The sequence below is a fragment of the Carcharodon carcharias genome, chromosome 3, assembly GCF_017639515.1.
Source record: "Carcharodon carcharias isolate sCarCar2 chromosome 3, sCarCar2.pri, whole genome shotgun sequence".
Taxonomy (NCBI): Eukaryota; Metazoa; Chordata; class Chondrichthyes; order Lamniformes; family Lamnidae; genus Carcharodon; species Carcharodon carcharias.
In genome coordinates this window covers 77,008,697-77,032,793 of record NC_054469.1, presented here as the reverse complement: position 1 = coordinate 77,032,793, position 24,097 = coordinate 77,008,697, and the positions used below count along the sequence as shown (strand labels likewise).

Below are 24,097 nucleotides of genomic sequence, written 5' to 3'. Positions count from 1 at the left end.
CCTCTAGGCACAATGTTTTCCAATTCTTTTTCAGAAATAGTTAAATGATTAAAATTTAATTTTGATGAAGGTTTTTCAAACAAAAGGAGCTGGTGCTTAATAATTTAATCAGCTTTGGTAAAGTTATGCGTCCATATACGTTATTTCAGATAACTGTTTCACAAGTTACTCTCACAGCTTTATATAACTTTCTTCATAGAATTACATAGAACTTTTCAGCACATAAAACCCACCAGCTTTATGGGAAAATACTACGGATGCTGGAAATATAAAATAAAAACAGAAAATGCTGGAAATACCCAGCAGGTTTATGTTGTTGTTTAAGCTCCCTGCATGAGTCTCCTCCCTTTCTAATTCATTCATCTCACCCTTTTCAACACTTGCTGTCCCAAATCTGGGAGGGATATGTCCGCACAGTAGTACAATGCTGAAAGGTTAACATGAAAACGCTGACAATTTACATACCTGACATTTGCGAAGAGAGGAGGGACACATAAGCGAGCGCCGCAACTATTATCACAACCACTATTACATATTTGAAAACTTTTTGACTGGTTACGTTATGTGACTTTGTAAAGTGAAGGTTTGTTATAAATTTGAGCGGCTTCCACATTTTTCGTGGTGGACCTGTTTCTTCATCCCGCCTTGCCCTGGTCTCGCTTCATTTTCAGCAGCTGCTGCTCCTCAAAAAATAACATTCCTCAGGCTGGAACGCCGAGTGGTTCGGTGTCTTAGCAACGCCTTGTGAGAATTCGGATGGCATTATCACGGCCAGTCACACTTTGTTCTCCCGTTAGGGTGAGAAAACATTGGGAGAAGTGTAGGAGTAAGTACATCATGGCAATTGGTATATTTTTGACTGACGTCTCTTACGGATTTGCTGTGTTCTACAATTTCATTCCAGTTACACAATCATATAGTGAACCAAATGGCTACCCTTCCTCAATTAAATACCTAAAATCTACGTGATCCGCTTTGGCTGCAAATGTTTTGCTCCAATCAGTTCTTTTCTTTCACCTTTACATAATTGCTAATGAGGTTCTATGGTCATTTCGGAAGGAAAACAATAGATTGGATGTTGTTGCACTTGGTCATGGTTGTGTGGTTGTTGGGTGGGGTAACGAAATACAGCCGCACAATCGATATTATTTCACCCTAATTGCATTTATAAGAGTTATAGAAGCAGGTGATGCAGTAATTCCAAAGGCAGAAACTCAGGTGAAGAAATTAGGAATTATATATTACTTTACAAGGAGATAATATTTATACAAACAAGGTAGCCCCCAAATGGGAATAAAAAATCCATAAGTCACCACTGGCAACTTCAGTGTTCATCAGCACCGTCAAAGCAGTGGAACGCAGAGCCTATTCAACAGGTTGCAGAGGAAATTAATTTCTTACTACTTAGCACAAATATATAAAATTATACAACATGTTGAATTTGATGACAATGACATTCAATATTGTATGGCCGCCTATACAACACTGAGTAGTCAGGTCATCATTCCTCTACAAATTGTCTCTGAATCAAAGCTGTTAAACCTCAGAAAGCACACATACTATCGAGCAGTGATGACTCATAAAAATACAAATGTTTGTACAACATGAGAGAGACATTGCAATACATGCAGGCAAGTGTGTGAGGGATATCCAAAGGTACAAAGAATAGAAGCAAGGCAACTTACAAAAAATGAGTTAATTCCACACATGAAGGCAATTGAGTAACTTGAGTGAAGTTATGATATAGTTACACAGGTCTCCTTCACAAGTGAAACAAACTTTAATAAGGTTTGTTTTGTGGGGTTGATTTGTAGGATATTAATGCACTTTTATAAAAAAAAATGTCAGATGTAGAACTGGTTTAACTAGACAAAAAATTACTGATAAAATAAAGTTACAATGTGCAAATGCACATTTATAAAAGGCTCACAAAATATCTGCACTGCATGCAAGAGTTAAACTATACACAATATGTCAGCACACTTTTATGAATTGCACAATTTACTGTATTTTAGAACATTTTATAGGACCAGTTCATAAAGATAGTGTTAAAATAAATATAAATGATATTCATGTATTAGAGAACATTCAATCCCTGGGAGTGTTTAGAAAAAAAATACCAAGGGGCTTATAAAGATTAGAGTAAACCTAGACCAATTAATGCCAATGAATCTAGAAACTGCATTACTTGTAACTCAAAGGTATTAAATTTTATGCAGTATCAACCTATTTGCATTAAATACTACATTTAAGACTTGCTTCTTAATGGCTGCTGGTAATGTGCTGCTACATGTGATTAGAAATTAAACAGATTTTTATTCAAGGCATATACTATAACTCACGTATTGAACAAATTTGAGGTATAAGCATTTCTAACAGTTGCAACATTTTATTGCAAAATGTTAAAATATAATTTACTATTTCCAACGTAAAAGAAATATTAGTTACATTGTCAATAACAATGGAAAATGAGTGTTCAAAAACATATATGCCCTAACACCCACTCATTATTAAGCACAAGATTATCATAAGTGTTGCAGCGCAATGCTTTTATATAGTAAAACACTATATTTTAATGAAAGCAGCACTGGCACTACTTTAAATCAGTTTCTCATCCATTTTTTTTAACCATAAACGTGTGCCAATGTTTACTGTAATAACTCAGAAAATGATCCAATTACTGATTTGCTGCAGCTGAACTTGCTCCAAGAATCCAAACTTTTCTTAAATGTTAATTTTCATTCCTCATTTAGATCACAAGAATTCAGTAATCTTCCAATAGGGAATTAGCAGATCAAGTATATATTATAATTTGGACACAAACATATAATGTCAATAACCACCTATTGTGGCTTCAGGAATATTGGTAGCATGCATGTCTCTGGTCATGTTTGATTTCTCTTTGAGCTTGGCCTGTAGCAAGGTATGCTCCACAACTCCAATTCGAATATCCATCTGAGTTGTCTCTTGTTTCAGTTTAGTCAATGCTTGTTTGATTTTCACTAATGGAGCTGAAAATAATAGTGACAATTAATGTACAGAGTCATTCTATTTGGCTTATAACTTTATGCAAAGTATATAATCTTCAGTGTTTCACTAGTATATTGCCATAAATTTCTTGTGTACATTCAAATAAATGTTCCACAGACTAAATGTTAATATATAACTGCCTTAAACCTTCATGAGTAATAAACAAGAGGGTAGGTTGGTCAATATGAGCTCGGAAGAATCCCCACAGAAGGGAAAAATACTCAAAAGAGCATCTGAAGATGATAATGAGACTACAGAAGGCAAATTGGTCAGGGTTGAACACTGAAGATTGCTATCTTGAAGTTTCCTTGGTTCATGCTCTTGAGGAGAAATCAAGAGAAATTTCTTGAATATTGCTTGCAGGAAATGTGTCAGCTCTTTGAAAAAGTTATCCATTTAATCTGCCATATCCTATACCTTTTTTTTTTCCTTTTTCACATAACTATCTTCTACTCCTTTTAAAGATGGTGAAATTTACTTTCACCACTGCTTCTGCTAAATATTTCATACCCTAACAACCCTCCGACAGAAACACATTCTCGCCTCTCCCTTTGGTGATCACTGTGAGTTACCAAGATTTATGGTATAATTTGAAAAGATTATCTTGCTGCCATTTACTCACCTCCATCAGTCATGCTGCTTCCCTTTTCTTCCATATCTTGTTTAACCTTTTCCAACTCTTCACTTATCTTAAAAGATTACAAACACAAAATATTGAAAAATATACCTGTAGAATGATCTTTAATAATTGAAATGATGTTTACTAGTTTTCAAAATCAAAAGGAGTAATAAAAAAAGCTAGTTGGCATGGAGGGATTGAAACCCCTCAATTTTTAAATTCTCTACTTTTACTACCTTCTTCTCCTTAAGACATCCATTCATACATTTTTCATATAATCATCAAAACACCCATTCTTCGAGCATGAGCAACAAAGTGAAAAGCTATCAACTATTTCTCCACAAGGGGTAACACCGCCAAACAGAATCCTGTTGTCACTGCACAGCTACATATATATGCATTTTCCAATAGGTCACACTAGGGCTAGGATTTTCTGGCCCCACCATGGTGGGACCCGCCACAGAGAGTGTGGCAGGCCAGCCACAGCAGGACTGGACAAACCAGATGGTGGGCAGGGTGGGAAAATCATGGCCTAGGTCATGATCAGGTGTTCAAAGTCCTATCTGATTTTTTTCTGCATTAGCTAAGGTCACTGAGACAAACCTTTGATGCACACACAGTTGGTTCTGTTGAGATCACCTATTTTAGGACAGATTATGGATTAAAGTTAGCATCTGGTCTGAAATGCACTTATAACATATTGCGTTTTCTTACTGAGGGAAGGGAACCAAAATTTTAAATAAATGAAAGCCATTAGGAATCGGTTTCCTAAAGGAAAATAATCTTTAGATCAAAATATAAACTTGAAAACAATTTTTCAATTGATAGTAGTTCTACCTCAGAGAGAAGTCTAGTCCGATCTGTTACGCCCCCACTTCCTTGCCGGTATCGGTCTTTGGCCTACAAGAAAATTAAACTGATTTACAAAACATTTATGTAGAATCAAGGTCAAGAACTGGCACATTAAAGAAAACATTGGTGATTACCTCATTCAGCTGGGCCTGAGCAGCACGGAAATCCTGAATCAAATTCTCCAACTGGTTGTTGACATATTTCTCTCTACTGCTGACCTTTTCTAGTGTTCGACTAATCTCATCTTGAAGCTTATCCAAGTAACTCTGTCAAAAAAGAAGAATTCGATGAACATGAATCAGCTAGAAATAAAGAAATCTTAAATACAAAGCAAGTGCATTCCCAGTAAGCAAAATAATTTGAAAGGATGCACATCTTGACCAAATAAATCACTAATTAGGTGGCTGCAACACAAGTACTTTTGTGTAAAACCGTTCTCCAATGAGTATTCTGTTTAGTTCATTTAATTCAGTTAACTTATTTGTTTTACTTTGATTTGGGGAAAAAGTAAGTTTTATTTCATTTTGTGTAAAGTTTGAGAAAACATTATTTTCAAGAACTCAAGTAGCTTTAATAAGTGGACAAAATATACAAGCTTGCATGGAAATGTACACCAGTACAAATCAGTCTTTTAGGAGAGGAAAAAAGAATAAGATTTTAAAAATCCAGCAAACTTTCACAAAAATAAAACAGGAAGAAAATGATTAAATAGATTTCCATTTTACAGCGCTTCAGTCAGCTTTGTTTGCTGTGCCAAAGTGGCCTGTTGCATTTGCCAGCATAACAATAGTGACCTGGTTGTAAAATGTTTTACAACATTGATATTATGGTGCTAATAAATATAAGTTGTTTCTTATTACTTCCAATATCTTTTACCTACTGACTAAGTTCGCCAAGTCCAAGCACATTTCTGCCAGACTAGCTTGCCTAAAACAATGAGGAATTTATCACCAGGGAGTAATCATTTTAAATGCATTATTTATAGAAAAATAATGGATGACTAACAGCTTGCTAAAAGAGACATAAATTCAACTAAGAGACTCTGATGATGCTATACCTCAAAAAATGAAGCTCAAAATGTTTTACCACGTATCAGAAGTAGAACATTAAATTTATGAGGACTGAGGAAAAACAAAAATGCAAGTGGTCAACACATAGGGCAAATGTCTTGATTCCACATTATTTGTGAATGCTCAAGTGGTGCAATAAAATTGGAAAATACAAACTATACTGTAGGAGATAAACTACAAGTCAAAGTGTCAAGGGGTTTAGATAGGTTCCAGACATGCTTTAACCACAGAATTAGCTTTGAGTCAGCCATGTGGCATCTGGAAAATCCTCCTGGTAGACCAGCACAAAATAAACAACTATTCAGCAGATGTGTGGCATCCTCAACAGGAGCTACCTGTATGGCTATTTCAACAGTCCTCTTGTATGTTCATTTGTCATATACCCTAGCATCCCACAGCTAAAATGATAGAGCTTGCGCTAAAGGTGCTGTGACGGCCTGAAACCAGGCTATCTTTAATCAGGCTGATTGATAAATGAGGGGTTTCTTAAAGAGACTCAGCTCATCCATATTCTGTTCAATATAATGAGGCAACATTCTCCATGGAGACAGTTTGTCACATTGGCCAGATTGGTCTGAGTTGGTGCGAGGCGCTTCCTGTATATTATTGAAAAATTGAAGATGTGACATTGCATTCATTTTCTCAAGAAGATTCTATGCTGCAATCTGATGGAGACCATACATTTGACAGGATTGGTTGCCATTTGTTGCATAGTCATAGTTCCTAATATTATTCTCTTTGTCTGCTTTAATTTCACATCTAGTTTAGCATTGGAAGAGTTTAACCACAGGAACACAATATTCTCCAACTGAGTAACAGTCACCTAGCATTGAGCTATACAATGTTTTAGATGCTTAACTTGAGCCTGCAATCTTATTTAATCTTTGTGGGTTAAGGGTTACGAATGTAGACATGTTTGAGTTGGAATAAAGTGGTACCTTTGTCTCTTTCAGAGACATTTCAATTCCCTCTTTATGCTGGTGCATTTGGTCAACATGAATTCTCCAATCCTGTTAAAGGAAAGTCGTTTATATTATTAAATATAAAAGTAAACATTTCTAACACACTATTTGTACTATTTATAGAAAAATAATGGATGGTTAGCAGCGAACTGAAAGTACACAAAAATTCAGATAAGAGGTTCTGACAAAAAAAAAAGTGATTCTCAAGTAAGTTACAAACAGCAACAGAACCCAGATTTAATTATTGTCTTAAACTTATCTTCAGCATATTTTCTATCTTTTACACATTGCATGAATTCATTTTTCACTTGTTTTCTTACATTCACAAAGAATAGGTGAATTATCAAAACATAAAATTCATTGATCACTCAATAGTCTAACATCCAGATATCTTATTATTGCATTAACGTTTCCAGTGGAAAACAAAATTTGTTGAAATAGATTTTAGTTTATTTTTATCATAGTGAAACTTTAGCTTTTAGAAACATTTGAAACTGCTTGTAAAATTTGTAATATATTCTCAATTTATTATTTCCACTTTTACTAAAGTTGTATATAGGAAAAAGTGCACTTACTTGGTGCTGACATATTCAAAAGGTTATGTTCCTCTGACCCAACTTCTCTCAATGTCACTTCTATATCATACGCTTTTTCACTCAGTGTCAGCTCAGCTACATGTACCGGGTGAGTTAGAAAGTGTTAGTGAGGAAATTATTCATGTAGCAACAGGAAGCAAGAGGAATGGAAAGCTGCCTAGAGAGGCTTCAGGAAAAAAAAACTGTCCATAGTTTTGGAGTCATGGGATGCAAAACTCTGAGGCATCTGTGGAATATAGGATCTTTGTGTAGGCTCTGAGCTCAATCCTGAGAGTGCCCAAGTGGTAGCACTCTCGCCCAAGTAGAAGTTTGAGAGTTCAAGTCCCACTCTAAGTTTAACACAAAGCAGGCGCTTCAGTGCAGTACTAAGGGAGTGCTGCACTGTTGGAGCACTCTTTCCCTTTAGATGTTAAACCCTTCCTGTCCTCTTGGGTGGACATAAACAATTCTGTGGCATTATCTGAAGAGCAGAGCAGTTCTCCTGTTGTTCAGGCCAATACTTACCCGTCAGCAACACCCAAAACAGATTATCTACTCACTTATTTCATTGCTGTTTGTGAGAACTTGCTGTGCACAAGGTGATTGCCAATTTCCCTACATTACAATGGTGACTGGACTTCAGAACTACTTAAAGTGTTTTGGGATGACCTGAAGTTGTGAGAGGTACTAAATAATTACAAGTCTTTCTTTTTATCCCAACATTAAGATTTGCATATTTTGAATCATCTTGATTATACATCTTCAAATTCCCTCACTGGCAAAGTCTATCCTTGTTTGCAGAGGAAAATGACAATGAAACAAGATAAAAATCAATCTCATTTGAGAGAGTTTGTAAAAATGTTTAAGCAGTTGGTTCTCAGTGTGCATTATTGATATTTAAAAGTTTATATGTTCAAGATTTCACAGAAATAATATTTTACAATATTATTCACGTGGAGATTTATATCTGAGGAAAGACAGCAAAACAATTTGCCACACAAATGGACAGTAAGTATAAAAGAGAAATATTAAGAAATTAAAGCTTGTGATGGATATATTTACTTTGCAGAGGAGGTATCCCCACAGTCCTGGTCAATATTTATGCCTCAATCAACATCACAAAAAACGATTCTATAATCATTAGCAAATTGCTGTTTATGGGAGATGGGTATTCACAAATTGGATGTCACATTTCTTACATTACACCAGTGACTACACTTCAAAAGTGCATCATTGGCTGTAACTCAGGTGCCAAATAAGATGCAAGACTTTCTTTCTACAAAGTACTTCATCAATCGTTAGTTCATATATCTTTATACTATCGTTAAATCCTAAAAACCATATTAAAATTATAATACATCATTTCTAAAGTGTTCACAAATACTGTGATTATCAGATGCACAGAAAAGTAATAAAATACCGAAGTTCTAACCAGTGCCTTTGATTACATTTACAGATCATTTTTGTGGTGCCCATTGGATCACATTCCGAATATTTCATTAGTTAAACATACAAAATGGAGAAATTCCAAAAACTGGAAGCCCTGGTGGCTTATGATAAGCCCAATTTATGATCTCCACAAGCATGACCCAGACCTCCCTGTCGCTTGCCATTTCAACACACCACCCTGCTCTCATGCTCACATGTCTGTCCTTGGCCTGCTGCAGTGTTCCAGTGAAGCGCAATGCAAACTGGAGGAACAGCACCTCATCTTCTGACTAGGCACTTTACAGCCTTCCAGACTGAATATTGAGTTCAACAATTTTAGATCACAAGCTCTCTCCTCCATCCCCACCCCCTTTCCAATCCCCCTTTTTCCAATAATTTATATATATTTTTCTTTTCCCACCTATTTCCATTATTTTTAAATGTATTTCCATTCATTGTTTTATCTCTACCTTTTAGCCTATTTCGATCCCTTCCCCCCCCCCACCCCACCCCCACTAGGGCTTTCTGTACCTTGCACGTCCTGCTTTCTACCCTTAATGTCACCATTAGCACATTTCTTAGCTAATATCACCACTGTCAACACCTCTTTGTCCTTTTGTCTAAGACATCTTTTGGCAATCTCCATCTATTACTGGCCCTCTATCCAAATCTACCTATCCCAACCCTCCTTAAACCAGCTTATATTTCACTTCTTTTCCATTTTTCCTTAGTTCTGGTGAAGAGTCATACGGACTCGAAACGTTAACAGTATCCCTCTCCGCAGATGCTGTCAGACCTGCTGAGTTTTTCCAGGTATTTTTGTTTTTGTTTTGGATTTCCAGCATCTGCAATTTTTTGTTTTTATGATCTCAGAGGTTGCTTTCACAACTGAATTTAAATAGCATACCTTGTTGTCAGTTCGAATGGTAACTTTAAGTTGTGGGAGAACTCGTTCCACTTCTAGATTCCACTCAGCAGCATCTGTTGTTGATTCTAAAATCTCTTCTGGTTTTGTGGACTCCACTCCCTCCTAAACATTAAATGCATACTTTAATAAATGCAACAATAAAATTATTTTTCTCTTTCCTGACCCAAGAGCATTAAAGTGATTTTCTACAGAAGACCTAAGAGAACAGTCCAAAGTGACAAGTGGTTTGATCTTTGCTTCCTCTCTATGGGCAGGATTTTTCAGTTAGCATGGAGGGGCAGGCCCAACACGCCGACGTGTAAAATGACGCGCAACGACATTAGGTATGCGTCCCGACGTCATTGAGCAGACCCACGATGTTTCGTTCGGTAGGTGTGTGCCGGAATTGGCTGCGCATCCGTTGATACATAAACAGCCTTTTGAGGCCATTAAGGAACTGATTAAGGTAATTGTAAATGCTGCCCTTCCAACCTAAAGCTTGGCAGGCAGGCGAAAAGGCCAAGTGGCCTTCACGTTTTTTAGGAAACCTCATCCATGAGTGGGATGAGGTTTCATAAAGCTTTTAGTAATTAAATAAAAAAATTTTCATAAATATAAAAACATGTCCCATCTCATGTGGATGAATGCAAGAATGCCAAATTTCAAATGACCAAAACAACTTATAGCACAGGATAAAAAGGATGCTGACTGGTTGGCAAGTAAATTCTCATTGGTCAAAGCAATGCTGTGGAGAAAGCCACAGTAAACTATAGGCTCCCTGTTTACTGTTACAGGTGATTCTGCAATTGGGCAGCACATGCTGAATAATCCCAAGTGCACTAATAGCTACTCTAACAACAATTAAAGATCGTGAGTCGAGCTTGTAACGTGGCTCATTTACACTTGCTAGAAGCAACATTCATAAGCAGGGGACCATTCTATACAAACAAAAGGAACATGTTCAAGCCTTGCACCTTTTTTTGAATTACTCGGGAGCTTGGGGGTTTCAACACAAGTTACAATTCCTTCCTTTACACTGCTCAGTTCATTCCATTAATGACAGTAGCATTACTCACTTTTCAAATGAAAATGCACAACAGAAAAAAACCATAAAACAAAACATATATTGCTAAATTTCTAAAATTAATGTTTATGGGAACATCTCAAAATTTAATTTACCTAAATGATGTTAAAGTTCTCTTTTTTGCAAGAATCTATCCATTTTTAACTAGGCAGATAACCCGATAAGGTTGTTGAAAGACCATAAGACATAGGAGCAGAAGTAGGCCATTTGGCCCACAGAGTCTGCTCCGCCATTCAATGAGATCATTGCTGATCTGATAATTCTTAACTCCACTATCCTGCCTTTCCCCATAACCCTTGATTCCCCTACTAATTAAAAATCTGTCTATCTCTGCCTTGAATATCAAGATTAAAAGTGTTTTCATGAGTTAAAGTTGGCAACCTGAGGCGAGATTAGTTAAAAAAAAAATAGAAAAATAAAATTACAATTTTAAAGCAACATTACAGTTTGAATTCAGGCTATCTTAGCTTTCTCTGTTACGCTTAAAGCAATGTAGTATCTAAAAAGTGCAACCAATAATTACAAAGGTCCAGGTGGCAGAATTTATATGACTTAGTCTACAGTGCATGATAAATTTGCTTCTTTGGAGTTGGCTAAGAACATTACACAGAACATGACAACCCATAACATGGTGGTGCACTTCTACTTGGTAAAAGAAGCCATTAAGGGATTTACATTCACAACTTTCAGAGGACATATCGAAAGCAGGGAACACAAATGGTATACTGTAAGACCCCATTTTAAATTGCTCCAATTTAAGTTGTTCCACTTTAATGTCAGTCAGTGCACATGACCTGTACTTGTGTTTAACATTGGGAATTTTGTTTTAAAGTCATTTTGTGCTGGATCTGATGTAGCTTCATGTGACCTGATTGGCACCATTTTGGAACAGCCTCTTCTGCTTCCAGACCCTCTCTGTCTATGCCAACCCTTCCCCTTGCTGGTCCTCTAACTAGTGGCCTTTCCCACTTCCTGACACTCCTGGCTGCTGCCAACCCTACATCTCACTTGTTGTTTACCTCCAGCATGTTGAAGTTGCTCTTCCTACCTGACTAGACATTTCCAGAGTCCTCACTCACAGCAAAGGTTTGGGAAAGATAAGCAGCGAGTGGGAGAGCCGGGGAGCAGGAGGTTCAGCAAGAGGGAAGGCTAGCAAAGAGGGAGGTTCAGAGAGCAGAATGCATGGCGAGCCGGAGGGTCAACAAGGGGGAGGATCAGAGGGCAGGATGTGTGGTGATCTGTAGAATTAGTGAGCAGGATCAATGATGACTGGGAGGGTTAGGGAGTGGAAAAGGCAGCAAGCTGGAGAACCAACAAACAGTATCATTGACGAGCAGGAGAGGCAGTGCGCCAAATATGATAAAACCAGAACTATTATAATTTTAAATAACTAAAATCTCAATGCAATATCAGAAGAATTAATTCTGTAAATGATAAAGAACAGCAAAACTTTTTAAAATCTATCTTGATATTTTCCTCAGTTAGTCTTAATGAATTTGTTAAAATCTTTGAAAAAAAAGCCGAATTAAAAGTAAAGAAGGTAAGTAAAAATAATTAGCATATCTACTTTAAATAAATTTAATTTAAAAATATACAAGTTATTTCAATTATTTAGGGAATTTAGCAATGTTTTCAACTTACAGGATATAATGTTTTTTTTCCACAGAGAAAAAGCTCCTACGGAACTGGACTACAGCTTTTAAATTGGTTTGTATGGGAAAATCTGATTCACTTTGAAGTTGTTTCACTTAAAGTTGCACTTTTCAGGAACGCAACTAAAACTTTTAGTAAGGACTTACTATAAATGGTTTGACAGTAAAGGTAGGGACGCTATCCATTGAAGAAACAAAATTTCATTGAGGAAAGCTCACCATTTTCGGCCCCTGAGATTTCAAAATGTCCAGATCCAGGAAAGGCTCCCCTTCTTCAAAATCCTCTGCTTCCTCCTGAAAACCAGTTTCAGAGAAATCATTAAATCAATAAAATGGACTTTCAACTTTATCAAAAATTACTGAACAATTTTTATTCTCATCGTATTATGGAATTCTATGTAGCACACTATTTCAGATACTTCTTTAAATTCATTCATGGGATGTGGGTGTTGCTGGCTAAGCCAGCAATTATTGTTCATCCTTAATTGCTCTTGTGAAGGTGGTGGTGAGCTGCCTTCCTGAACTGCTGCAGTCCCTGTGGTGTAGGTGCACCCAGTGTGTTGTTAGGGAGGGAGTTCCAGGATTTTGACCCAGCGATAGTGAAGGAGCAAGCAATATACTTTCAAGTCAGGATGGTGAGTGGCTTGGAGGGGAACTTCCAGATGGTGGAGTTCCTATCCATCTGCTGCCCTTGTCCTTCTAGATGTCAGTGGTCATGATTTTGGAAGGTGCTGTCTCAGGAAGCTTGGTGAGATTCTGCAGTGCATCTTGTAGATGGTACACACTGATGTCACTGTGCGTCAGTGGTGGAGGGAGTGAATTTTTGTGGATGGGGTGCCAAACTAGCAAGCTGCTTTGTCCTGGATGGTGTCAAGCCTCTTGAGTGTTGTTGGAGCTGTACTCATCCAGGTAAGTAGAGAGTATTCCATCACACTCCTGACTTGTGCCTTATAGATGGTGGACAGGCTTTGGGGAATCTGGAGGTGAGTTACTCGCCACAGGATTCCTAGCCTCTAACCTGTGACCACAGTATTTATATGGTTAGTCCAGTCCAGTTTCTCATCAATGGTAACCCCCCAGGATGATGATAATGGGGGATTCAGCGATGGTAATGCCATTGAATGTCAAGGGGCAAATGGTTAGATTCTCTCTTGTTGGAGATGCTCATTGCCTGGTACTTGTGGCATGAATGCCACTTGTCAGCCCAAGCCTGGATATTGTCCAGGTCTTGCTGCATTTGGACATGGACTACTTCAGTATATGAGGAGTGGCAAGCGATGCTGAACATTGTGCAATCGTCAGTGAACATCCCCACTTCTGACCTTATGATGGAAGAAAGGTCACTAATGAAGCAGTTGAGGAACTTCTACAGTGATGTCCTGGAACTGAGATGATTAGCCTCCAACAACTATAACCATCTTCCTTTGTGCTAGGTATGACTCCAACCACTGGAGAGTTATGCCCCTGATTGCCACTGACCTCAGTTTTGCTAGGACTCCTTGATGCGACACTCAGTGAAACCCTGCCTTGATGTCAAGAGTGGTCACTCTCACCTCACCTCAGGAGTTCAGCTCTTTTGTCCATTTCTGAACCAAGGCTGTAATGACTTCAGGAGTTCAGTGGCCCCGTCGGAACCCAAACTGAGTGTCAGTGAACAGGTTATTGCTAAGCAAGTGCTGCTTGATAGTACTGTTGGTGACCCCTTCCATCACTTTCGTTATGATCGAGAGTAGGCTGATGGAGCATTAATTGGCTGGGTTGGATTTGTCCTGCATTTTGTGCACAGAACATACCTGGGCATTTTTCCACATTGTCAGGTAGATGCCAGTGTTGTAGCTGTACTGAAACAGCTTTGCTAAGGGTGCAGCTTAGTTCTGGAGCACAAGTCTCCAGGACTATTCCCGGAATATTGTCAGGGCCCATAGTCTTTGCAATATCCAGTGCCTTCAGTCGTTTCTTAATATCACATGGAGTGAATCGAATCGGCTGAAGACTGGCATCTGTGAGGAGGCCGAGATGGATCATCCACTCGGCACTTCTGGCTGAAGATTTTTGCAAACGTTTAAGCCTTATCTTTTGCGCCAATGTGCTGGGCTCCCCGATCAGTAAGGATGAGGATATTTGTGGAGCCTTCTCCTCCAGTGAGTTGTGTAACTGTCCACCACCATTCACGAACAGATGTGCAGGACTGCAGAGCTTAGATCTGATCTCTTGTTTGTGGGATTCCTTAGCTCTGTCTATTGTGTGCTGATTCCACTGTTTGGCATGCAAGCAGTCCTGTGTTGTAGCTTCGTCAAGTTGACATCTCATTTTTAGGTATGCCTGGAACTGCTCCTGACATGCCCTCCCGCACCTTTCATTGAACCAGGGTTGATCCCCTGGCTTGGTGGTAATGGTAGGTTGGGGATTATGCTGGGTCATGAGGTTACAGATTGTGGTCAAGTACAATTCTTCTGCTGCTGATGACCTACAGTGCCACATGATTGCCCAGTCTGGAGTTGCTAGAATTTATCCCATTTAGCACGGTGCTAGTGCCACACAACATGATAGAGGGACTTCGTTTCCATAAGGACTTATTGTGGTGAAACTGTCATGGACAGATGCATCTCTGGCAGGCAAGTTGATGAGGATGAAGTCAAATACTTTTTTCCCCTCTTGTGGGTTCCCTTGCCACTTGACCAGGTCTAGCAGCTATATCCTTTAGCACTCGACTAGCTCCATCTGTAGGGGTGCTACTGAGCCATTCTTGGTGATGGACATTGAAGTCTCCCACTCAGACTACATTCTGCACCCTTGCCACCATCAATGATTCCTCCAAGTGGTGTTCAACATGATTCATCAGCTGGAGAGGGGGGGACAGTACGTGATAACCAGTAGGAAGTTTCCTTACCCATGTTTGACCTGATGCCATGAGATTTCATAGGGTGCAGAGTCAATGCTGAGGAATCTCTCCAGACTGTATACTACTGTGCCGCCACCTCTGCTGGATCTGTCCTGCCAGGGGGACAGGACATACCCAGGGATTGTGATGGTGATTATCTGGAACATTGTCCGTAAAGTATGATTCTGTGAGTATTGTCCAGTCTGTGAGACAGCTCTCCCAATATTGCACAAGCCCCCAGATGTTAGTAAGAAGGACTTTGCAGGATCGACAGAGCTGACTTTGCCATTGTTGTTTCCGGTGCCTAGGATGATGCCGGTTGGTCCTTTTACACTTTTTAACAGTTTGATACAACTGAGTGGCTTGCTAGGCCATTTCAGAAGGCATTTAAGAGTCACCACATTGCTGTGCATCTGGAATCATTTGTAGACCAGACCAGGTAAAGATGGCAGATTTCATTCCCTAAAGGACATTAGTGAACCAGATGGGTTTTTACGACAATCGATAATGGTTTCATGGTCATCATTAGACTTTTAATTCCAAATTTTTACTTAATTCACATTTCATCATCTGCTGTGGTGGGATTCAAACCTAGGTTTCCAGGCCATTACCCTGGATTACTAGTCCAGTGACAATACCACTACTCCACCGCCTCCCCACGTCACCCCTTAGGATACTGGCAAATACAGGAACATAGAAATACCAGATGGAAAAAGACATAGATACATCTAGTTTGTCTTCTACCATCCTGGTAATCACGCAATACAACAATGATGGGATTCAGTTGTCAAAGCAATCAATTTCTATTTGTTGGCTGCTGCATTGAAAAGACATTGAAAACTTAATTGTTAGGTTGTGAAGAACTTTAGAATGTCCACAGGATATATGTTATTTGTTCTGTGCACTTCCCCGCCCCCCCCACCAAAGTAATGATTTCTGATATTAGTGAGTTGCAACTCTTTCCACTGGATGTTATTGTGGTGTTTGAAATTTTCTTTTCCTTCTTTATTTGAAAACTTTAAATAAGAGACAAAATGGACTGATTTTTAAGCAAGCGTTGTTTGAAACAATTAGAATTGTTGGCACTGAGCTAAATATGATAAAACTAGAACTATTGTAGTGCTAAACCTACTAAAATCTCAATGCAATATCAAAAGATTTAATTCTGTAAATGATATAACAGCAAAACTTATGTACATCTACCTTGATATTTGCCTCAGTTAGTCTCAATGAAGTTGTAAAAATCTTTTTTTTGGGGAAAAAAATTCTGAATTATTAAATGTAACCCACAGGGTTCCAAATTTCCTTGAAGAAAAACAGAGTTAACATTTCAGGTTGATGGTTTTTCTTCAGAACAAGGAGAAAGAACAGGCTAAAAAGGATATCTTCTGAGAAAGGATCAGCATTTCCACCTGCTGATGAAAGGTCATTGGACCTGAAACTTTAACTCTTGTTTCCCTTCACAGATGCTGCATGACCTGTTGACTATTTCCAGCATTTTGTGTTTTTATTTCAGGTTTCCAGCACCCGTAGTATTGTGAGAGATTACAAAGCTACGGAGGAAAGGCAGACAATTCTTTTCTATTATTGAACAGGGAACAGTTTGTTTCCATTTGAAAAAAAACTTGTCCTGTTATAGAAATGGGGCACATTGTGGCTTACTTTGACAAGAATTGTGTATGAGAGAGAGGGAAAGAGAGAGAGAGTCAATTAGGTCTTCGTACAATATCTATAATTACAGTTGTTGGAGACTGATGTGTATTTATACAAAACAACATTTCCCCCCCCCCCCAACAGGAGAAAAGGACTGCAATACCTGGGAGTCTGCATCTGCAAAGGAAATAATTTTCATTGTGATTTCTCCCATTTGGTTCCTTCCTTGTCAAATTATTTATATTCTCTCTAAACTTTGCACTTAAGTAAAATTTCTGGTGTTTTAAGCTAATGAAAACCATATTCTTATGCTGGAATGCAACCAAGGACAAACACATTTTGACAGTAATAAACTTTTTTTTTGAAAATTGGAATAATGAAAATTTGCAAATTATTACTAGAACCTACAATCAACTCATCTTCCAGTTTGTTCAACGTCAATTCAGCATCATCCTCCATTAATGCTTCCTCTTCCATTTCCTCTGCTGGATACACAGGCCTAAATCGACACAGCTGTGATTTAAAAGCAGAACTCATTCCCAAGCATGTCATGCATCCTATACATTTAATCATGAAGGTATTTTCAAACAGCATAACCAGTATATGCCTATAATCAATGTTAGCTTTATCAATGTAAAATCTCATCAAAAACAATTTTAAAGAGTAACTTTGTTCTATTCCAAAAGGATTACTTGTAAGTTATACAGAAACTTGGATGCTTAAACGGCAGCTCTCTGAATTCTGAAAGATCTTTTCAACATTCAGAATATAAGTCCTGAAACAGCATGACTATGCTCCCAACATGCAATCTTGAGGGAAGATCAGGGGAAACAGTTGCTTTAACTCATGTTACTATTTCTTTCCAGAGCACCAAAAATCTATTAAATATTATAATCTGTATTTGGTTCACCATTTTCCATTTGAAACCGTGTTGAAAACCTTTATGCCAAATCAATGCATTCTTCCATTATAAAATGTGTCCACATTACCTGCAACATTAGTATAACTCTAGGTATAGCTTTGATGGAAAGTCCAACATTAAATGTCAACTAACATTAGCAAATCTAAGCTAAAATTATTTTTACAGAAATAATTCCTTTATTTATATATCGAACATTATACCAAATGTGCTAATACAAATTAGCAAAAATTTGGGAAGAGTGATTTTTTTTTCGGTTTAAAAAAAAGTGGTTTTACCTTTTTTTTCACTATTCGTTCATGGGACGTGGCAGTTGTCAGCCAGATGAGCATTTAGTTGTTGCAAAACCCATTTAAAAAAAATAGCATTTCCCCCCAGCCAGGGAAAGTTTTCTGGCATTTCCTGATGCACCCACCTTGGCAGTTTTACAGTCCCCTTTTGGCTGAGGTAATTTCTTCCTTTCTGCTCTATCTCACCTTACTTCTTTTTGAAACCCACTTCCACAACAAACTCCATGTTCCCTGCTCTCTTATCACACCCACTTCATGGCCTAGTTATCCAAACCCTCCAATCCTGCTTGAGCTGAAGATTTCACTTGGTCCTGACTCCTAGCATGCAGTTCCATGACAGGTCAATTAGTATTTAAAGGAAAACTAGATGCTTATTTAGTGGTAGTCTTGACACCAAAGACTCTATGTTGTACAGAACTACACAAGTCAAACCTCCATCATAAGTTCTTACCTCTTCCAATTGAAGCCAGTATGCTTAAGAGCTTCTTCAGCTAAGCGATCCAGAACATAACACACCTGCTCTCCATAACCTTGTTTCAGTTTGGAGGGAGGGAAATCTACTGAGCCACCCTGAAAGGTTTAAAAATAACTTATTTTACAAACATATCAACTACTGCAAAATCATTAGCAGCCATTATGAGGATTATAACCAGGATAATGAAAAATACTGTAATTTTATGACAAATATGTATTACACTATTAAAATCATTGGCCATCAATATTTCCAATAGATTGTTTAACCACAACCAGTACATAAAAACATAAGAGCTAAGAGCAGGAGTAGGCATTTCGGCTCCTCGAGCCTGCCCTGCCATTCAGTACAATCATGGCTGATTATGTCATTTCGGCCTCAACTCCAATTTCCCGCCCTCTCCCTACAACCTTTCAACCTGTTACTAATTAAAACTCTGTCTCCTCCTTAAATTTATTCAGTGTCCAGTAAAGTTAACCAGACCACTTTGTCTAATTAAATTCTGAATAATCTTTTTGACATTAATGAATTATTAATGAAAAACGCACTGAAAAAATTTCACAAATCAATTTCCAGAATTTAAAATATTTATTAAAGTGAAACTCCTTTCAAAGTGTAAAAATAGAAAATAAAGTAAAAATAGCAAAGATGGCTCAGCTGGTCAGTAATAAGGCCACAGACAGCAGAAGTTCAAGTTTCAATGCTTAAAGTGTGATGTTAGATAATCTTATTCAGGGATTTGGAGAAGCACTATAACTGATTTCAGTGGTCGTGGGTTAAAGAATGTAAACCAGCAGGGTACCTGATGCTGACTGGATCAGTTGCTTGCACATGAGCAGGGGAGAGACCTCATCGTGAGTGAGATACAGCCAGAGTGAGTATGGGTATTGGCAATTTGGTGCACAGTGGGAATTTGGTGCAGAGGGGAAGAGGTGCTTTTTGCATTTTTTCTTTGCTATCCAACTTAAAAATTCAGAGCGGTCTTGCCCTGCTGCAGCAGTAGAGGCTACAAGGGAGAGAAATGACTAGTAAGTAGTGGGTAAGGTCAGGTAAGTATTTACTATTTTTATCACTTATAATTTAACGTCTTTTTGTGGTTTAAAGTTTGTATATTCTGTAGTAATGAGGATCTGGAAAGAAGGACTCTAGAGTAATTGATTTAAAAAGGTTTAATTTAAAGGGATAAGTTATGGCAGGAGAGCTCAAAGCCGTGGTGTGCTCCTCGTGGTCCATGTGGGAAGCTGGGACATTTCCTGTGCAGGAAGTGTGTCCAGCTGCAGCTACTGGAAGCTCAGTTTTCAGAGCTGGAACAGCAGCTGGGGACACTGTGGAGCATCCGCGAGTCTGAGAGCATCGTGGATAGGATGTTTAGAGAGGTGGTCACAGCTGAAGGGACTTGAGGAAGGAAGGGAATGGGTGACCACCAGGCAGTCCAAGAGAAACAGGCAGGTAGTTCAGGAGTCCCCTGCGCTCCCGCTAGCAAATCAGTATTCCATTTTGAAGGCGGAGGGCGCTGGTTCCTCCAGAGAGTGCAGACAGAGCCAAGCTTCTGGCACCACAAGCAGCCTGTCTGTACAGGAGGAGAGGAACAGCAATAGTAATAGGGGATTCTATAGTCAGGGGAACAGATAGGTGCTACTGTGGCCATCAACGTGACGATGATGTGTTGCCTCCCTGGTGCCAGGGTCCAGGATGTCACTGAACAGCTGCAGGGCATCATGAAGGGGGAGGGTGATAAAGCAGAGGTCATGGTACATGTTGGTACCAATGGCATAGGTAGAAAGAAGGATGAGGTCATGCATCAAGAATTCAGGAAGTTAGGTAGTAGACTGAAAAGCAGGACTTCTCGGGTTATAATCTCTGGATTACTCCCAGTGCCACGTGCTATCAAGCACGGAAATGGAGAACAGTGCAGATGAATATGTGGCTTAAGAGTTGGTGCACGAGGGATGGTTTTCCTGGATCACTGGGACCGTTTCTGGTGAAGGTGGGACCTGTGCAAGTGGGACAGTCTAACATCTGAACCAGAGTGAGATTAACATCCTTGCGGGTGGGTTTGCTGGTGCTGTTGGGAGGAGTTTAAACTAATTTGGCAGGGGGAGGGGACAGAATGTTAGCAGAATAGGGACACATCATAATACAGTAAAACGATCAAGTCAGAGGGAGTACAGCTGCATTAAATTTCAAGGGAGTAAGGCAAGGCTGGATGGCCTCTACTTTAATGCCAGGAGAATTACAGGTAAAACGGATGAGTTAAGGGTGAGGATTGACACGTGGAATTGTGATATAGTAGTCATCACAGAGATCTGGTTGAGGGAGTGGCAGAATTGGCAGCTCAACATTTCGGGATATAGAACCTTCAAGCAAGACAGAGGAGGGGGGTAAAAAAGGTGTTGCGTTATTAGTTAAGGAGTCAATAAGGAGAGATGATATCCTGGAGGGGGCGTCAAATGAAGCTTTGTGGGTAGAGCTTAGGAATAAAGAAGGGGAAACCACATTGTTAGGTGTTTATTATAGACCCCCAGATAGTCAGCGGGAAATTGAGGAGCAAATATGTGCACAATTTGTGGAGGTGTGTAAAAACAATATCAATAGGGTAATTATATTAGGTGATTTCAACTTTGCCAACATTAACTGGGATAGACATAATGTTAAGGGCTTGGATGGAGTGGATTTCTTGAAATGCGTGGAGAACCTTTTAGGTCAATATGTAGAGGGTCTAACAACGGATGGCACAATGCTGGACCTAATTCTAGGGAATGAAGCCAGACAGGTGGCTGAGGTGGTAGTGGGGGAGCATTTTAGTGTTAGTGAACACAACATGATACAATTTAAGCTTGTTATGGACAAAGAAATAGACAAGTTGCAAAAAAATGTTTTGGATTGGGGGAGAGCGGATTTTAGTAAAATAAGGCAGGATCTGGCCAAGGTAGACTGGGAACAGCTACTTGCGGGGAAATCTACAGAAGAGCAGTGGGGGGTGGGGGGGGCGTTCAAAAAGGAAACAGGCTCAACCTGTTCCCTCTGGGGTGAGAGGCAGGAGTAACAAGCCCAGAGAACCATGGATGACCAGAGATATTCCGGATACAATGAGAAGGAAAGGAGAAGCTTTTAGCAAGTACAAGAGGAGCAAATCAGCGGAGGCATTAGTGGAGGACAGAAAGTGCAGGGTGGAGCTTAAGAAAGCAATTAGGAGAGCAAAGAGGGGCTATGAGAAAGCTCTGGCTGGTAAAAGTAGGGAAAACCAAGATATTCGATAAGTATATCAATGAGAAGAGGGTAACCAGGGAAAGAGTAGGACCCATTAGGGACCAACGGGGCAATTTATGGGTGGAGCCAGAGGACATCAGTAGCATCTTGAACAAACACTTCATATCCGTCTTCACCCGAGAGAACGAGGATGAAGGTATGGAACTCGGGGAGAGGGACTACGAGGTTCTTGAGCAAATTGATATACGGAGTGACAAGCTATTGGAGGTGTTGGGAGGCTTAAAAGTGGACAAATCTCCAGGTCTGGAGACTTGTGTCCCAGACTGCTGAGGGAGGCAAAGGAGGAGATCACAGGGGCTCTGACCCAAATTTTTAATTCCCCTCTGGCCACAGGGGAGATGCCAGAGGACTTGACAACAGCTAATGTGGTTCTAATATTTAAGAAGGGTTGTAGAGATAAGCCAGGGAACTACAGAACAGTGAGTCTCACGTCAGTGGTAGGGAAACTATTGGAGAAAATTCTGAAGGAGAGAATCTATCTCCATTTGGAGAGGCAAGGTTTGATCAGGGATAGTCAGCATGGCCTTGACAGAGGGAGGTCATGCCTAACAAATTTGATTGGATTTTTTGAGGTGACAACCAGGTGTGTAGATGAGGGTAGTGCGGTTGTAATTTATGTGGATTTCAGCAAAGCCTTTGATAAGGTCCCGCATGGAAGACTTATAAAGAAGGCAAATGCACATGGGTACAGGGTAATTTGATAAGGTGGATTCAAAATTGGCTTAGTTGTAGGAGACAGAGGGTGATGACAGAAGGCTGCTTTTGTGACTGGAAGCCCGTGTCCAGTGGCATACCACAGAGATCTGTACTGGGTCCCCTATTATTTGTCATTTATATAAACTACATAGATGACTATGTGGGGGGTAGGATTATTAAGTTTGCGGATGACGCAAAGATTGGCCGGGTGATTAACAGTGAGGTTGAGTGTCTTGGGCTACAGGAAGAAAAAGCTAGGATGGTCAAATGGGCAGATAAGTGGCAGATGGAATTTAACCCTGAAAGGTGATACACTTTGGAAGGAGTAATTTGACAAGGAAGTATTCAATGAACAGCATGACACTAGGAAGTTCTGAGGAACAAAGGGACCTTGGCGTGTGTGTCCACAGATCTCTGAAGGCGGAGGGACATGTTAGTGGGGTGGTGAAAAAGGCATTTGGGACACTTGCCTTTATCAATTGAGGCATAGATTACAAAAGTAGGGAGGTCATGTTGGAGTTGTATAGAACCTTGGTGAGCCCACAGCTGAAATTCTGTGTGCAGTTCTGGTCGCTACATTATAGGAAGGATGTGATTGCACTGGAGGGGATGCAGAGGAGATTCAATAAGATGTTGCCTGGTATGAAACATTTAAGTTATGAAGAGAGGTTGGATAGACTTGGGCTGTTTTCATTGGAGCAGAGAAGACTGAGGGGCAACCTGCTCAAGGTGTACAAGATTATGAGGGGCATGGACAGGGTGGATAGGGAGCAGCTGTTCCCCTTAGTTGAAGGGTCAGTCACAAGGGGACATAAGATCAAGGTGAGGGGCAGGAGGTTTGTTTGGGGGGGGCGCTGTGGAAAAACATTTTTACCCAGAGGGTGGTGACGGTCTGGAATGCGCTGCCTGTAAGGGTGGAGACGGGTTGCCTCACGTCCTTTAAAAAGTACCTGGATGAGCACTTGGCACGTCATAATATTCAAGGCTATGGGCCAAGTGCTGGTAAATGGGATTAGGTAAGTAGGTCAGGTGTTTCTCATGTGTCAGTGCAGACTCGATGGACCAAAGGGCCTCTTCTGCACTGTGAGATTGTGGAAGTTTGCAGGTGAATGGCGAGGGGAGGGAAATCAGTAGATGTAGTATACTTGGATTTCCAAAAGGCTTTCGATAAAGTGCCACTCAAAAGGTTAGTATTCAAGATAAGGGGGTAATATGGAATGGATACAAGATTGGTTAATGTACAGGAACTAAAGACTAGGGATAAATGGGGCATTTTCAAGTTGGCAGACAGCGACTAATGGGGTGCGACAAGGATCAATGCTTGGGCCTCAGCTATTAAAAATCAAAAGACTGGGAGTAATGTATCTTAAGTTTGCTGGTGATACAAAGCTTGGTGGGAATGGAAGTTGTGAGGAGGACACAAATGAGGCTGCAAAGAATTGTAGACAGTTGAGTTGTTGTGAGTAGGCCACAAGGTGGTAGATGGAATATAATATACCAATATTATGAGGTTATTCACTTTGGTTATAAGAAAAGTGCAGAATACTTTTTAAAAAGGGCATGCAACTGGTAAATGTTGATGTTCAGGGGAACTTGGGTGGATTCATACAAGGATCACAAAATTAGCATACAGGCACGGCACAGCAAGCAATCAGGAAGGCAAATGGCAGGTATGCCTTTATTACAAGGGAATTAGAGTAGAAGAAAAAGGAATTCTTACCACAACTATGGTGAGAT

General features: G+C 39.6%; 1 protein-coding gene across 2 annotated transcripts in view; it reads right to left on the bottom strand.

The window, feature by feature from the left end:
• Window positions 1-2,373: 2,373 nt before the first annotated feature.
• ift57 (intraflagellar transport 57 homolog (Chlamydomonas)) overlaps window positions 2,374-24,097 on the bottom strand; it is a 34,168-nt gene continuing 12,444 nt past the window's right edge. For both annotated transcript variants that reach the window (XM_041185038.1, XM_041185040.1), the window contains 9 exons: window positions 18,374-18,492; window positions 17,122-17,212; window positions 12,399-12,473; window positions 9,444-9,566; window positions 6,510-6,581; window positions 4,636-4,767; window positions 4,487-4,549; window positions 3,653-3,719; window positions 2,374-3,011 (listed from right to left, as the gene is read on the bottom strand). In XM_041185038.1, coding sequence (XP_041040972.1) covers window positions 2,833-3,011; window positions 3,653-3,719; window positions 4,487-4,549; window positions 4,636-4,767; window positions 6,510-6,581; window positions 9,444-9,566; window positions 12,399-12,473; window positions 17,122-17,212; window positions 18,374-18,492 — 921 coding nt within the window. In that variant the 3' untranslated portion in view covers window positions 2,374-2,832. The remainder of the gene's footprint in view (window positions 3,012-3,652; window positions 3,720-4,486; window positions 4,550-4,635; window positions 4,768-6,509; window positions 6,582-9,443; window positions 9,567-12,398; window positions 12,474-17,121; window positions 17,213-18,373; window positions 18,493-24,097) is intronic.